The sequence below is a fragment of the Leptosomus discolor genome, chromosome 4 (genome assembly GCF_034619465.1).
Source record: "Leptosomus discolor isolate bLepDis1 chromosome 4, bLepDis1.hap2, whole genome shotgun sequence".
Lineage (NCBI taxonomy): Eukaryota > Metazoa > Chordata > Aves > Leptosomiformes > Leptosomidae > Leptosomus > Leptosomus discolor.
In genome coordinates this window covers 36,451,451-36,467,096 of record NC_141394.1, presented here as the reverse complement: position 1 = coordinate 36,467,096, position 15,646 = coordinate 36,451,451, and the positions used below count along the sequence as shown (strand labels likewise).

Genomic DNA, 15,646 nt, shown 5'->3' with positions numbered 1-15,646 from the left:
AGAATTTGAGCCGGGAGAGCTTCAAGAAGTTTCTTATTAGAACTACCTCTGTAACCCCCTCCCCTGCTACCAAAAACCCACCAGACACAAACCCAACACAGATGGTAAAGCTGCAGTTATTTCTGCAGACTGATGGAGCAGGCATTGCATCAGTTGACAGTTGGCTTGAACCTGGGAGGTTTGTATCACACGAAGGCCAGTTTCTAAGAGAATTAAGAGATTCTGTAAAAACTGATGGCCTTCCCCACTTATCTGCTCTGAATAAATGCTGCAAGGCTTATGTTTTCTTAAATCGTAGAACAGTTGAGTTTGGAAGGAACCACTGAAGGTCATCTTGTACAACCTACCTACGAGTTAAGTTTGAACAATGCCTTTGCAAATGTGTGCACTCTTGGTCATAGTAGAGTATGTAAATGAGTCGTAGTGGGCTAGGTGGATAATTGGTCTGGCCTAGCAAAGCATTTCTTGTGTTTTTAGGTTAAAGTCAGTTGTTGCCTCATTCTAATCAGAGCTGGTAGTTTGAGGCTTGTTTTGGACAGTGAAAGCATAGTTTGCTATACAGTAATACAGTAATGTTATATTAAGCTTTGCTTTTTATTTTCCACAGTTTACTTCAACTTTTTTTGTTAAACAGTAATATTAAGAAAATTTAGAAAGGTTCTCCAAAAAGAATGATGATGATAGTAAGTAATGCACAGTTGTTCTATGCAAGTGGTTTGAAGACCTTTTTAGACATGTTGCATAACTTACTTAAAACAAAAGTATTAGCATATGGTTTATTTTGTGCAGCTGTCTTTGTGAGGGATGAAGGGTAGAAGAGAGCAGAGAGGTCATTACACTGTAATATTGAAAGTGTTGAACCAGACTGCAGAAGAAAGTGAAAGTAAATGAAAAACAGCTTCAGCTAGTACAAATCAAGAACTCATTTTCAAGTTTTCATGTGCTGCCCTGCCCCCCCCCCCCCCGTTTTTTTTCTCCAAAATAGATGCCTGTGAATGCTATTAAAATCCCTTTCTTGTGTAGCACTGAAACCTCTGAACATCTGCTTGCCTTTATTTTCGATGCATTCCTTTGTACCTCATAAACACAAGATGTTGTTGTTAAAACATAAAGGCTAGGTATACTTTTAAGGTACATGTGTATACATTATTTATGGGAGCAAACATGTATTATTCTGTTCTGTAACATTCTGTCGTTTTGGTGTATTATTGTAGTCTAATGAATTTCTGTTTTAAAGGCAAAAATGTCACAGGTTAAACAAGTGGGACTTTTAGCTGCTGGATGTCAGCCATGGAATAAGGATGTATGTGCTGCCAGTGGGGACAGATTTGCCTACTGTGCTACCCTTGCTATTTATATTTATCAGGTAAGATTATTTTTGTTTAACAGACTAGTTACATTTTTACATTGTTGTCTGTCTCAGTTTGAACACCTTCAATAAATGTTTCTACAATGCTTTTGGACGTGTGACTGCTGCTGAGAAGATGTCTATGTAAAGCTCAATCTTCCATTTAAGATACCCCTTCCAAATTATTTTTCTCCTTGTTACAGGTAGTGCAAAAGATTGATGTAAACTTTATATTTGAAGTTGTATGTGTCAAGTATTATTCCTAAAAGACAGGCTCTCAATCCAGCTAACACTTGAGATGAATGAAATGCAGTGATAGAAGAGCAGGTTCTCAGAGAGAAATGAAGCAGTTCCACAGTCTCATTTCAACCTGTAGTGTAAAAGTAATCTTTTGAAGTAGTTTCATCCACAGTGCAAAGTTTTGGATGCAGTGGCCTACCTTGCTTTGCTTTGGAACAAGTCATTACTTTCTTCTTTTCTGAACTGCTCAGCACCGTGGTCTTCTGAAGTTCACAGTTACTATACATCAACAACCAAAAAAAAATAGAAATGCTGTAACATGCGAAATTTTCAGACTGAGAAATATGTCAGGAAATAAAAGATGCACTTATTTTAATTTCATGAGTTATATGCTAGTAGGATTAAATAAACAAAATATATGATGTCAAGTTTTGGTATTTGATTTTTTTTTTATTATTATTTTTACTAAGTGATTTAAGAAATGAGAAGGATTTCAAACTCATTTTTATATTCTGCCCCATTTAACCACTTGTAAATTACTGAATGTTTGTTACCATGCTTATAAATAAAGCATTTTAGGATTGTGTTTGAGTGCAGTTATTACTGGAATAAAATAGTTTATAAGTGACAAGAGGATAGACTATGTTAATACTGGTTGGGCAGATTGAATATTTGACAACTTTTCTGTCCAACTCAAATGTATGAGAATTTAATTTATGGAGATGTCAGGTACTGACAGTTGTTAAATCCACTATAAATTCATCTGTAAGTCTTAATACTGTTATATGAACTATTCTCCAACCTAACAGTACTTCAAGTGAGTTTACACAATATGTATTTCTAAAATGAATTTTACTTTTTATTTAGCTGGATCACCAATACAATGAATTCAAGCTCCGGGCAATTATGTCTGAGCATAAGAAGACAATCACAGCCATATCTTGGTGTCCTCACAATCCTGACATGTTTGCAAGTGCCAGTGCAGATAGTTTAGTGATTATTTGGAATGTGACTGAACAGAAAGTTGTGGCCAAGCTGGACAATACAAAAGGTATTTCAGACATGGAGATCTATTTGATCCATACAGCTTTTTCATCCACAGGTATCAGAAATACTTGATATAGAGTAAACTCTAGGCAGTTGGTAGGCCAGAGGTTTAACAGTTGCATAACACAATATTATTGTCAGCTTTGTTGCAGTTCATTTTAGAAAATAATGATGATGTGTTTGAGTAAGTTGCTCTGAATCATATAGTAATTGGTAAAGAAAGAGGTTATTCTTTTTACTAAAGTACTTGACCAATTCAAGAATTTACTTTGCTGTTGATTTCTTGTTGAGTAGGAAAACCCCCATTGTTTTCCGTCGCTGTATAAAAGGATAAATAATAAAGTTTTAAACCTTGTGTGTTTTCATGATAACTTTACAGACGTGAAAGCAAATAAAACATAGCCTTCAACAGGTTCAAGTATAAATTTTCAGTGAATTTGAAAAACAGATTTTGTTTAAATACCCTAATACCTAAATACCCTGCATCTTCTCTCAGGACTTGAAACTACTGATTTGGAGATTGTAATAGAAGTCTAGGGGGTTAAAAGTCTGTGTCTGTCACTTTTCCCTGCCCGGTTCTGATTTCTTCCCTTCAGTCAAAATCAGTACCCGCATTTCTGTTCTTACAGTTAGCCTCTGCAGGTGTCCTTGATTCCTACACTTACATTCTTGGAAAACAGGTGCAACCCAAGAACAGTCAGTATTTCAGAATCTTCTAAGACATTTTGGGAACCTTTACTCTGTTCTTTCCAGAGCACTTAGGATATCTCTGAAAGTCTTGTACATCTTGCATATCCTGTAAAAGGAATAGGCAGGGAAAAACCCACACTGATTTCATCTGACCTAAAAGGAGCATTTAATCAACTTTATGCATTAATATGGCAACTCATACTTGTTTTTCAATACATTACTTGTTTAAAAAACTACTTCAGCCAATGTTTACATATGAAAGAAGTGTTATTATTATTTTAAACTTTTTAAAAGCTAATTTACTTTTAGGATAATATGTTTAAACCTCCTGTTAATGCTGCATTTACTCTCTTTGACACTGCCGTATTAAAATGTCTAAATACAAACAGTTTTGAGTTTTCAGCTTGAGGAGTTTCTCTTACTGTCATGTATTCCTTCATATGTTACTAAGTTATGAGGACAATGAGAGTTGGAGACAGTAAGGTCAAAATCCTTAAACTGGAATGCCTGCAGTTAGGTGTTAGGCAGCTGCATGAAAACTGTCATATATCCAGAAGGAAGCTATGAAGCTTCCCTTTGATTACAGAGCTGGCTTTCCAATTTTGTGACAGATACCTGCCTCTGTTATATTTAGCTCTAAATTAAGTTTCATTGTTTTTTACAAAAATAGACATTTTGAAGTTTTCAGTATTTTACCGGCTTAGTAGCAAATAGCTTACAGTAAACCACAATGGTCAATGGAATTGTGAATGAATGAAAGTATTGTTTACAGGATCAGGCTTATCCTCGTTCATATATGTAATTGTCTTTGGCACTAATTAAATATATAATACAGCCCATCAAAGTATTATTCAAATAATTTGGGAAATTTCTACCTCTTGCCTATGGATATGTGTGGTTTACTTTTACACCATAAGATGTTCACACAGTTATCTAAATTTCAATCTAATCATTCTTATGTAGAATAATTATTTCTACAGATTTCAAGGCAATTACTGATACTGGGTCAAGCAGTAATACACTGAATTTCATATGCTGGTTCTTACAAGGCTTACCTGTATGTTTCAGGAATTCCTGCGTCACTTAGCTGGTGCTGGAATGCAGGTGATGCGGTTGCATTTGTGTCCCACAGAGGTCCATTGTTCATTTGGACTATCTCAGGACCTGACAGCGGAGTAACTGTGCATAGAGATGCACATAGTTTCTTGTCAGATATCAGTCTGTTTAGATGGCATCCAAAGAAAAAAGGAAAAGTAGTGTTTGGACATACTGATGGAAGCCTATGTATTTTCCAGCCAGGTAAAAACTGATACTGTAAGATATTTTTTTAATATACATCTATCTATCTATCTATCTATCTTTTGTCTCTGTATATGCATGTAATTCTGCACGTTTTTCATTTAGGTTTTATAATACGTGTACATATATAAAACTTGTTCTTAGTACATAGTATTCCTACTCCTCACATATCACAAAAATACGTTTTTTTAGCTAGAGTGCAGAGCATTTTCTTTGTATCTTCTCCCTTTTCTGACCAAGATAACATTGTAGTTTTTGACAAGTACAGTAAACTGGTTTCTTAGGGAATGATAACAGCCATGGTCTTCTGCTGAACTTTATTTCCCAGCAAGTTTGTTCTTCTGATTGGACTCACTTGAATCTTTTGCTTGGTCTCTTCCATTGCTTGCATTTGTGCTAGAGTCCTCTGCTTCATATTCTGGACTCCTCTGCGCTTTTGTAGGTAGAATCTCATGTCACACTTCATATTATCTTCATGATTGTGTTCTGTTGAAGACTATATGGGAAAATATTTATTTCTCTCTGTCTGAAATTCACCGAGCACATTTGTGCATACTTCATAAATAGTCCAGTACTCTGCTAATGAAGGTGTGGTTGTTGTTGTTAGCTCATTTGAAGCTAAAATTTAACTCTCTTTCATACTTAGTTTTCTGTATTAGGTGGACTATTTAAATTTTTTTCTGACTACTTTTTTATTGTGGTTCTGAATAGTATGGATCATCAGGTGAAATGTCTCCTGTTATGCAGGTGTCAAATTAGATATTTAATGGCCTGTTCTGGCTTCAAAATCTAGGAATGCTTCATGATTGCACACAAAGTTTTGAGGAAGAAAAAAAAAAAATCTAAAGGCAGTTGTTCATAAACACTGTTTTGACTGCCACATTTTTTTTTCTAGTTCATACTGCTGTTATTTTGCCTGTATTTGCTGTGGTATGCAGGTGTACTTATACTCAAATGACTTCTGCTTTTGACTGTGCTGCAGGCCTTTACTCACAGAAATTGTGAGGACAATGTATACGATTTAACATAGTATTCTTTAGTATAAAATTATGTTAATAAATCTGACAGCTGTTTCTATTTTCTGCTGTAGTAAAAAGAAAGTTTGATCTGATGGAGCCAGAACTACTTTAAGTCAAATACTGCAAACCCAGCTTCATTAATTTCAGTGGTGCAGACAGTAGAGCAGGCTACTAAAAATTTCAGGGAGAGAGAAAAATTATGTTTGCAAATGTTGTAACTATTGAAAGGTTATACTTGATTTCACTTTGAAATAATCTGTTTTCTTGTGCCCTTAAAGGTTCTAAAAATCAGAAACATGTCTTAAGACCAGAGTCCCTTGAAGGAACAGATGAAGAGGATCCAGTTACAGCGCTGGAGTGGGACCCTTTGTCAACTGACTACCTTCTTGTTGCTAATTTACATAATGGTATTCGACTAGTTGATTCTGAATCTCTGTCCTGTATCACAACTTTTAATTTTCCCAGTGCAGCAGCATCTGTTCAGTGTTTAGCCTGGGTTTCCAGTGCACCTGGAATGTTTATAACTGGAGGTAAGGCTTTTCTTTCCTGATTTATCCAAAGGTAATAAATATAGGACTGAGTCTTCAAAATTGATGCTTCAAGTTTGAGCTTTCTTAACATTTCTACAAATAAAAGCATATATGCATTGTCAAAAGATATAAAACTGTACAAAAGAACAAAACTACACTGAGCAGTTTTTACTTGTTTTGTGTTTGTTGGGTACATAAGCAAGTGACTTTAAACTATTTTTTACACTAAAACAGTATTTTCCTCATGCACACTTTAGTAACAAGTATGAGAGTTACTTTGGGAATAGGAATAAAAATGCATTGTACTAGTGGATGTCACTTCTCGATCCCCTGCTTTTCCTTCTCTATTTTCAGAATGACTAAAAAAGTAAAAGAATCTTATTTCCTGACTCTTTTCTATACCATAGACATTACTGCTCAGGTTGAACTGATGGATAAGGAAAGTGAGACTGTGAGAATATTTTGTAACAGGAGAGGTTCCATAGAGTTTGTCTACTGAAGTTTAAATAACTAATGTTAATAATTATTGTTGTTAACAGTGGTATTTCCACAGTGATGACAGTGCCTGCCTATAGAATTCTTCTTAGAATTCTAAGTTTAATTCATTGTTGTATTTTTACTTAAATCAGTCCTTAAACTGCATACCTCTGTGTACAGTAAAAAGAGGATAATAAAAAATAAATGATTTTGTATGGGTTTTTTTTTTAAATCTCAGATTCTCAGGTTGGTGTATTACGCTTTTGGAATGTTTCACGTACAACACCTATAGATAATTTTAAATTGAAGAAAACTGGTTTCCATGGTTTGCACGTGCTAAGTTCTCCTCCAAAGAAAAAGTGTAAGTGTAATTTTGATTGTTATTCATTGCAATGGCTGCAAGTTAAGAAAATCTTGTTTGTGAATCTTGTTACATCTGAGTTGCTCTCTGTAGTTCTTAATTAAACAGAGAACCCTCTGGTGCCAGTGGACTAGACAAACATGTAAAGGATGAAGCGCTTTATAAGGTCCTTCTTTAGTAGGCCATACTTCATACAATAATTCTCCATTTCTTTTGTTTTTAATCTCATTGGAATACAAAGCATTTTACTGTTTATAATTGTTAATTATTATTAAATGAAAAAGTAAAAAATAATCTTGTCTGTTTCTGTCTTTTGCTTTATTTTGTTAAGCATGTTCATCACAATATCCTACTAAAAATCACCATACATCCTCAACAAGTGAGGCTGTTCCTCCTCCAACTTTAACCCAAAACCAAGCATTTTCTCTTCCTCCTGGTCATGCTGTCTGTTGCTTCATGGATGGTGGAGTGGGGCTTTATGACATGGGAGCCAAAAAGTGGGATTTCCTTAGAGATTTGGTACGTTTCATCTCTGTCTTTGGAATGAGTGTTTATTTGGCTTATACACTTTCTTCTAACAGCAATAAATGGAGAATGAAGTCTTCACAGCACTGTGGAATAGTTTCTATCATTAAAAAGAGTCTAAATTTCTAAGAAACAAAATGACAGTTCTTAAATTGAAAGTTCTTTATTGCAAAGACTGAATCCTGTTGGAAGTATTCTGGCAGTTTGTTTTCATCCAGAAATAAACATTTAAGGGCTTGAGTTTTGTTTTGTTTTTTTTTTTTAACTGACATTTTAATTTGATGGCCTTCTCAGAAATATTTTCTGGAGGGTTTTCTATAATCCAGAATAGAAGTTCTAGTCAAATCAGAGAGAAAAATGTGTGCAACTCAGATGGTGAAGTCACTCAGTTTAAAATGACAAAGACTGAATTATTAAATCTTCTTTGAAGCAGAAATTCAAAACTGGGTTTGTCACATATTGGGTGAGCCTCTTCCTCACTGTGCTTGTGGTTATTCTTGAAGATTCTTCTCTTTTCCTCTTTCCCCGTTCCATTTTCATTGGAAAAACTTGAATGTTTTTCAGCTGTACTCCCATATGTGTTTGAATAGAGGCTGCTGGTTTGTGTCGGTTTTCCATTTTTAATGGTTTTGGTCCTGTAAAGCAACTAAGTCTTAAAAAATTCTTACATATTATCTGTTTCTCATGTACGTGTCAAGTGAGATTCTAAAAATGCAGGTCCTAGAAAACAGCCAATTGACATGTGAATTTTCTAATGGATTGAAGTTTAAACTGGAACAGAGCATAGACCGTATTTAGAGACATAGAAAACTCAAGGGAATACTAGAAAACCTGTAGAACATGATCAACATACAAAGCTTTATTTTTTCAGTCAGATACTTTTTATCTAAAGGGCACAATTATTTCCGGTTTTAAAAATCAATTTTTCTTGGGGTTTTTTTTTAGCTTATTTTTTTTTAATTCTGTTTTATAGCAACTCTGTTCCAACAAAAAAAGCTAACAAGTCCCTGGTATTGCATTGCCCTGTTGTTTCAGGGCAGAATTTTTGTATATTTAATAATGATCTGTGAAAAGGAGGAGTGTTAAGAGTCCAAGATATTTTATGCCTTTTAATTTTGACTGATGTGCCATAACACAGAGGTTTTTTTGGAACTCATAATTGACCTGACAGGTTATAATACAATATATTGTAGAGTTTGATCTAGAGTTGGACTTCTGGAAAAAAATCAACTGTAATAAAAATGGATTAAATATTTGTTTCATTTAAGGGACATGTTGAGACCATCTTTGATTGCAAATTCAAACCTGATAACCCTGATCTTCTTGCTACAGCTTCATTTGATGGCACAATAAAAGTTTGGGACATAAATACTTTAACAGCGGTTTACACATCTCCTGGTAATGAGGGGGTTATTTATTCCCTTTCTTGGGCTCCAGGTAAGAATATTTTGCTTTAGCTCTAAATGTTCTTTGAATTAGCATTGACCAGCAGAATTTGTATTATAAAAGTATTAGTTTTAGGTGGAAGGACATCTTAGTGAGTTTAAACATAACTGAAGTATTATCTGTGAAACCTGTAGAATTCAGTGCTTCAGACCTTGTTGAGGCTTACCCTTGTGAGGAATGATCTCAGTATTTCATACTGAGTCAGAATGGAGTGAGGAAAATCTCCAGAACCTTTCTAGCATTACATTATGCAGATGATTAAAAGGCTTTCTTTGCATGGGAAGCAGCTAGTTAAAGGAATTCAGATTCTATTTTGTGCTGAAAAAGTGGAACATACATGTTCAGTTCTTTCTCTTCCTTCTTTGTGTAGGATTCTAATCACTGAAGAGCTCTGCTTTTACTTTATTAGCATAGGGAGTATCTTTCCTGCAAAGCATCTTCTGTTTCTCAGAGAAGTCACTGAAGTCAGTGGGAAATTTTCTTCTTAAAGCTGTTCTGCAGCCCATTTAGGTGAACCTGGGAGTACATGTCTAATAGTTACTAATGTCAGTAGTTGATGATGGCTAGGCTTTCTTGTTGCACTTTCATTTTTTGGGCAGAAGATGCATTTTTTTAAAAGGTCTAAATAATTCAACTCACTACCTTTCTCTCCTATGCTTTTAAACTCTAAGAAATAATAGCTGACAGGAAAAAATACTGTGATGGGAAGCTTAATGTAGTGTGCATATGTGAAATGAATTTGCACTTTTTTAATTTCAGAAAGTTTTGCACCTTGTTCCTCTTCACGGATAATCTGTCTTGCTATATGGAAATTATGGCAATATGAAATATGATGTTTACTTGTGTGTTATTTTATTTTGAAATTTAAATTCAGAATTCAGTTTGTAGTAGTGTCTCATATTGAGAGAATAGTTTGTGCACTGGGGGGGTGCTTTTCTAGTGTTGTATCCTGATTTTTTTTTTTTTTTTTTTTTTTTTACAAAAAGGTAAATTTAAGCTAATTGGAAGAACGTGCTTCAACTTCAGTTCCTTACCATCCTGTCCAAAAGTTCCTGTCCATCCCAGACAGAACCTCTCCTGCTTCTTTCACATCTCTTACTCCTAAAGAGTTCCTCCCCACTTTGTACTTTATTCCTAATATATAAGCCAATGCATGCTACCGTTTTATTTGATCTCAAAAGACCTTTGAACATAGCGATGACTCTTTTTTCTTTTCTTTTCTTTTTTTTTTTTCCTCTGTAATTCTATCTGTATCTCTTTCCATTTTATATATATACCTTTCTAGACTCCCCCTACATAGATTGCCTTTTCCACCTGTGAAGTCTGGTATAAAATAACAGTCAAAAGTTTTATATAAATGTGCCATATAGCTATTTATGAAAAGTATAGCTATATTGGGATAGAGGGTCACTGTGGTGAGGAGAATTTGGTGGCTTTTGGATTAGGCCTGAATGCAGTTTTCAGGTTCTTACCATGGAGTTGTATATTCAGATTTTGCACCTTGTAGAGTATGGTTACAGATTCAGGTACGTTCTTGATGGGCCTAGATGCTGCAGTGGCAAAGATAAGAAAACAAAGTAGTGTTAGAAGTTCTGTCACATTCTTCCTGATTTGTCTTAGTACACAGGGAACTTTAAAAGAAAATGCTGTAGTTGCTACCACTTTAAGCTTGAAACACTAAGATTGTATAAAGTTTGAGTCATACGCATCATGGACGTTATTTTCTTGTCAACTTAACTTTCAGCAGGCATTGAGAATACTTTTTACAACAATACAACTTTTATTTTGTCCTTTCCTCAAAACAGGAAAGTAGAAAAGCAGGCCGGGCTTTTGTTGAAATTGATGTTTGTGACTTAGTATCAAACGCTGGCCTTAAACTACTAAAAACTCTTGTTTATTTGCTATTGGTGTCCTCTGTTTATATTACTGTTCTTGAATTTAAAGTAGAAACACATTAGTCAAACAATATTGTGATCTTATATTTATTGTGAGATCTTACAAATTTCTTTCTCTAAAGGAGATCTGAACTGCATAGCAGGTGCAACATCCAGAAATGGTGGCTTCATCTGGGATGTCCCAAAAGGCAAAATGATAACCAGATTCAGTGAGGTAAGAGGAGATTGCTTCTTTTTTTTGTCTATGTGAAATGTAAGTTAGTCGTTCCCTCTAGTGTCAATAAATAAAGATGGGTCAAAGTTCATATGTTTTTAAAAGGTGCTATAATATAAACATCTATATAAATAGTTATGTGGGTGCTAGCTTATCTCTGAGGCAGAAGTATTTGTACTTCCTCAGACTGGTTTGTGACATAAGAAAGATGAAGCACCCGATGGTCTCCATTGTCTTAAAATTGGTCCTGATACACAGCAAAAGCATTACTGATTCCTTCTTAAAAGTGTAAATGTATACGGACGTACAGACTTTAAACTGGATATCAAAATGTAAAAAGATGTTCTGTGTTTTCAACTGTAAGGCCCAGAAAAAAAATTCAGTCCCTGAAGTCTAGACAATAAAGCTCCATTTTGCAGCACGCTAAACAGTACGCCTTATTTAGAATCTTGCCTTGAATTACGTGAAATCTACACAGGCGTTTGCAAGTCCTGAAGCAGTAGCTTAATTGGCAGGAGGAGCTATTTAATACTGTGTTGTATTATTCTACACTATTTTGTGTATTCTAAGTATAGAGCTGTCATCTTCAGATCATACAGACATAATGTGGCATCTGCATCAGAGCACAAAGGATTCTCTTTAAGAAGATAGAGACGGGGGGGTGGAGGGGTGGGCAGGAGACAAATACACATACATACACTCGGGAGTTCCTGCGTTTGAAAGCTCAGAAGATTTGCGCTTGTGCTACTAAACATCTTTTCTCAAACTCTCGTCCTGATACATGTTCCACTTAAGTTTTCACGTACCGCAATTATTTATGCCCACTAACTTCGTCATTCCAACAAGTAGCTAACCTTTATTCAAGCTTCAGGTTTATATAGTTATACTCATTCTTTAACTTGACCCAGCTTTGTCTCTTGGATCCTGGAGTGTGGCAGCTTTACTGTCTCTCTCCTCAGTCCCAGTTTTTTGGAATTGAATTCTCAAATATCCCAGCTATATTGGGGACTCATTATAATGGGGTTTTGTACAGTACACTTTACTGGGAGGAAAGGCCTGAAGCCCATAGGAGAACAGAATAAAAAAAGATGAGTCAATAGATGAGAGAAAAAGGGGTGAATTATTTCTTATTGATAGGTATTTTGCATTTTTTGAAGCATGGAAAGAATGGAATCTTCTGCATTGCCTGGAGTCATAAAGATTCCAAAAGAATAGCAACCTGCAGCAGTGATGGATTTTGGTGAGTGTTATTGGAAGAAAAAAATAATTGCTAAATGCACTTCTCAAGTCACTAAACAGTTTGACAGTACTATTAGTGATTAATTATAAAATTTTTCTTACTGGACAAAACTTGGATTATATTAATCTCCTGTACTTATTAGGATATATTTTTCATGATTTTAAGAAAAAAATAAAGGAAATGTTTGCATTATATCAGATACTCTGATAGTGAAACTGAATATTGATTTTTAGTTAGCCAAGAATATTCTTCTAGGTTTCTTATCGGTAGATACAGAGGACACATTTCAAAAGCCATCCCACTTTACTTGTCTCAATTTTTTAATTTTTTTTTTAAGTTTATTATCTCAAGGACTAGAAATCACTATTTTAGAACAAAGTAATTGCAGTTGTACTCTTACAGCAGTGTAATAGCTTACCTGTAAAAACTTGCATCTTGCAAATGCCCATTGAGAACAATTTTGCATGTATTGTGTTTCAGTACATTTTTTTAATCCTTGTTCATTCTTTTCCCTTTCTACCCACGTTATTTCAGCTCAAACATAACAAGCATGAATTTCAGAAAACAATCAATTATTTAATTATTTTTTTAAAAATCCCTAAAAATCTATTTGTACCCTAAAGCCATAGCTACAACTCAGATTTTGGGCTATGAGGATCCTTTCAGGGAGGGTAGTACCACAGTGGACATCTTTATAGCCCTTCTGAAGGAACATGGACTTTGAAGTCCAATTAAAATATTTTGTTGGGAAATACATAGTTAGCCTTGTGATTGAGGGGCTGTAGGAATAAAGATTTCTCATATTTTTTCTGCATACTTTTTTTGCTATCTGGCTTATTTGCACAGATTCAAACTTGACTTTTGAATAGCCTACTGAGAATGGTTTTTTTCCTCATAATATTACATTGTAATTGGTTTCAGTATTATTCGAACCATTGATGGCAAGGTTCTTCACAAGTACAAACATCCAGCTGCAGTGTTTGGCTGTGATTGGAGTCAAAACAACAAGTAAGTAAAAATTAACTGAAAGAATTGATGATATTTACTATTTAAATTGATTACCAGTAAAGTAACACAAAATTATTTAGGATGTGACATATACTGTGATATTAGAGCACTGAAATTGTTTCTGTTCCATAGTAGGATTTATCTGTAGCAGCTTTATATTCACAGTAGTGTATTTCATTGCCCAGCATGAACTTGCTTCTCTTTCAAAAGAGGGTCTTTTCATACCAATAAGAGAGGAAAAAAAATTCTCTGACTGAGGAAAAAAAAAAGTAGACATTGAGTACCAGGAAAGAGGGGTTTCGATTGGCTTCCTTTTAATGACTACTAAGCTGAAGATACAGCAGGCAACTAAATACACTGTGATATATGTTAATTTTTCAGCTAATTGCTAATAACAACATGAGATCTTTTTGTCAAAAAACAATTATACAGTAATTCAGTCTATTAATAGTTGTGTATTGGGTGCTTGGTCAGACTGTAGTGCAAATACTATTCCCTATTGCAACTAATGGATCTTTATCAGGGTTTTTTCTGATTTAGTATATTTAATTCAGTAATCAATAATTACATTACAAAGAGACCAAGAAGAAGCAGAAGTATGCTGGGTTTTAAAGTAAATTTCAAGATACATGTCATATTTATTTTTAAACGAAAAAAAAAAAGTGCTTTTGATGATCCCTGTGACTGATGATTTTACTTTTTTTATTTTGCAGGGACATGATAGCTACTGGTTGTGAGGATAAAAATGTTCGTGTTTACTACTTGGCAACCAGCTCTGATCAGCCACTGAAAGTTTTTACAGGGCATACTGCAAAGGTGTTTCATGTACGGTGGTCTCCTCTGAGAGAAGGAATCCTCTGCAGTGGCTCTGATGATGGGTGTGTATTTCTGAACTATTAGAAAACTTAAAACCTCAAGCAGAGCTATTAGAGAAACTTAAGATCTTTAGTTGTGCTAGTGCTGGCACCTTTGAAAACTGTAAATAATACAGTAGTCTACATCTCTGCCTTGTTCAGATTCAGGGATATCTTTGCGGTTAGCTTAATATAGTGTTTGGGCAACAGGATCACTATCTAAATTGTCACAACTGCTGTAGCAATGCAACTTCCAAAATGCTTTCCCAAGCGTAGAATCAGAATCAGTGGCTGATACCTGTTACTCCCAGGAATGATACAAGGGGGACACCACATGCTTACAATATGTCTAAAGATATGGGTGCAAGACCTGCTCTTGTTTGATGTCTTTCAAAAGTATAATTAAGTAGAATCTGTGGAGATTTTTAGTAAGTGCTTGGTACTTCTGTTTTGTTGGTTTTGATGACGTTTTTTGAGGGAGAGCACATCTCCTTCAAGGGAGGGAGGATGTAAGCAGGAGGAAGGATTTTTCTATGATTGTAAGCCACTTCCCTGCAGAATATACAAAACGTTTTTGTGAAGGATCACAAGTTTGGAGTATTGACTTCCATTGCTTTCCCTGATATCATTCGTTAGATGTCTATGCTTGCAGCAAAATCTGTTAGTTCATAGTGTAATAGTTCATGAAAGAAACCAACTTGATAACAAACTTCTGTCATGTCAGTCCTCTCTATTTCATATGAGCAAGAAGTATTAAATCCAAAATTCTGTCACAGTGTTATTTTGAGATATTATGACTTTATTACCAAGCATGGCTATGTAATAAGACTTGATTACAGGGGGATTTCCAGAATACAGTTACACTTTCACTTTGAGGGAAGGGAGTCACTGAATAACTTAGTCCCAGGTAACACAGAAAGTAGGCAGTCTTTTGAGTTTATTGTACTTGGTAATACTCCTGTTCATAGACAAACTCAGAACTATTTCAGATTATCTGTTTAGCACCTAGGCTTATACAGTACATAGGAACAGTATGCAAGTCACACATGAGCACATCTTGCTGTAGGACAATACGTATGTAAATATAGAAAATGGCCTTCTAACTTCTGGATTCTGTTTTGTGATGCAAGGTCTATCAAATGGCCCCCTTGCAGCACTGGAGAAACTGTAATAGGTGGCTTTGCTGCTACGAGTGAGTGTTGGTAACATATTTGATAATTTAATAAAATTTATCCAGAATTACAATGATCTTTTCAAGAAACTGAACCTTTAACTTCCTAATTCTGTAGTCTGCTCAATTAGCTGTACCCAGCTAATAACAACTATTGAAAATAGAAGGAAATGTTGGAAACTTACTTGATTAAAAGGGAATTAAAAAATAGTGAGAAAGCTGGTATGATTTCTTCCTCGTTACTTGTGTAATTGTCGTGGGAGTTTCACAATTTAAGATAGT

General features: G+C 34.9%; 1 protein-coding gene across 6 annotated transcripts in view; it reads left to right on the top strand.

Annotated features, from left to right (window-relative positions):
- Positions 1–15,646, top strand: part of WDR17 (WD repeat domain 17) — a 47,429-nt gene that overhangs the window by 8,550 nt on the left and 23,233 nt on the right. For 3 of the 6 annotated variants that reach the window (XM_086463906.1, XM_086463907.1, XM_086463912.1), the window contains exons 2-12: positions 1,238–1,366; positions 2,456–2,639; positions 4,394–4,624; positions 5,922–6,173; positions 6,889–7,011; positions 7,343–7,530; positions 8,805–8,973; positions 11,000–11,091; positions 12,249–12,331; positions 13,253–13,339; positions 14,053–14,217. In XM_086463906.1, the coding sequence (XP_086320032.1) occupies positions 1,238–1,366; positions 2,456–2,639; positions 4,394–4,624; positions 5,922–6,173; positions 6,889–7,011; positions 7,343–7,530; positions 8,805–8,973; positions 11,000–11,091; positions 12,249–12,331; positions 13,253–13,339; positions 14,053–14,217 (1,703 nt within the window). Of the gene's footprint in view, positions 1–1,237; positions 1,367–2,455; positions 2,640–4,393; positions 4,625–5,921; positions 6,174–6,888; positions 7,012–7,342; positions 7,531–8,804; positions 8,974–10,999; positions 11,092–12,248; positions 12,332–13,252; positions 13,340–14,052; positions 14,218–15,646 lie in introns of those variants that run through there. The other 3 variants (XM_086463911.1, XM_086463910.1, XM_086463908.1) reach the window with 2 other exon arrangements.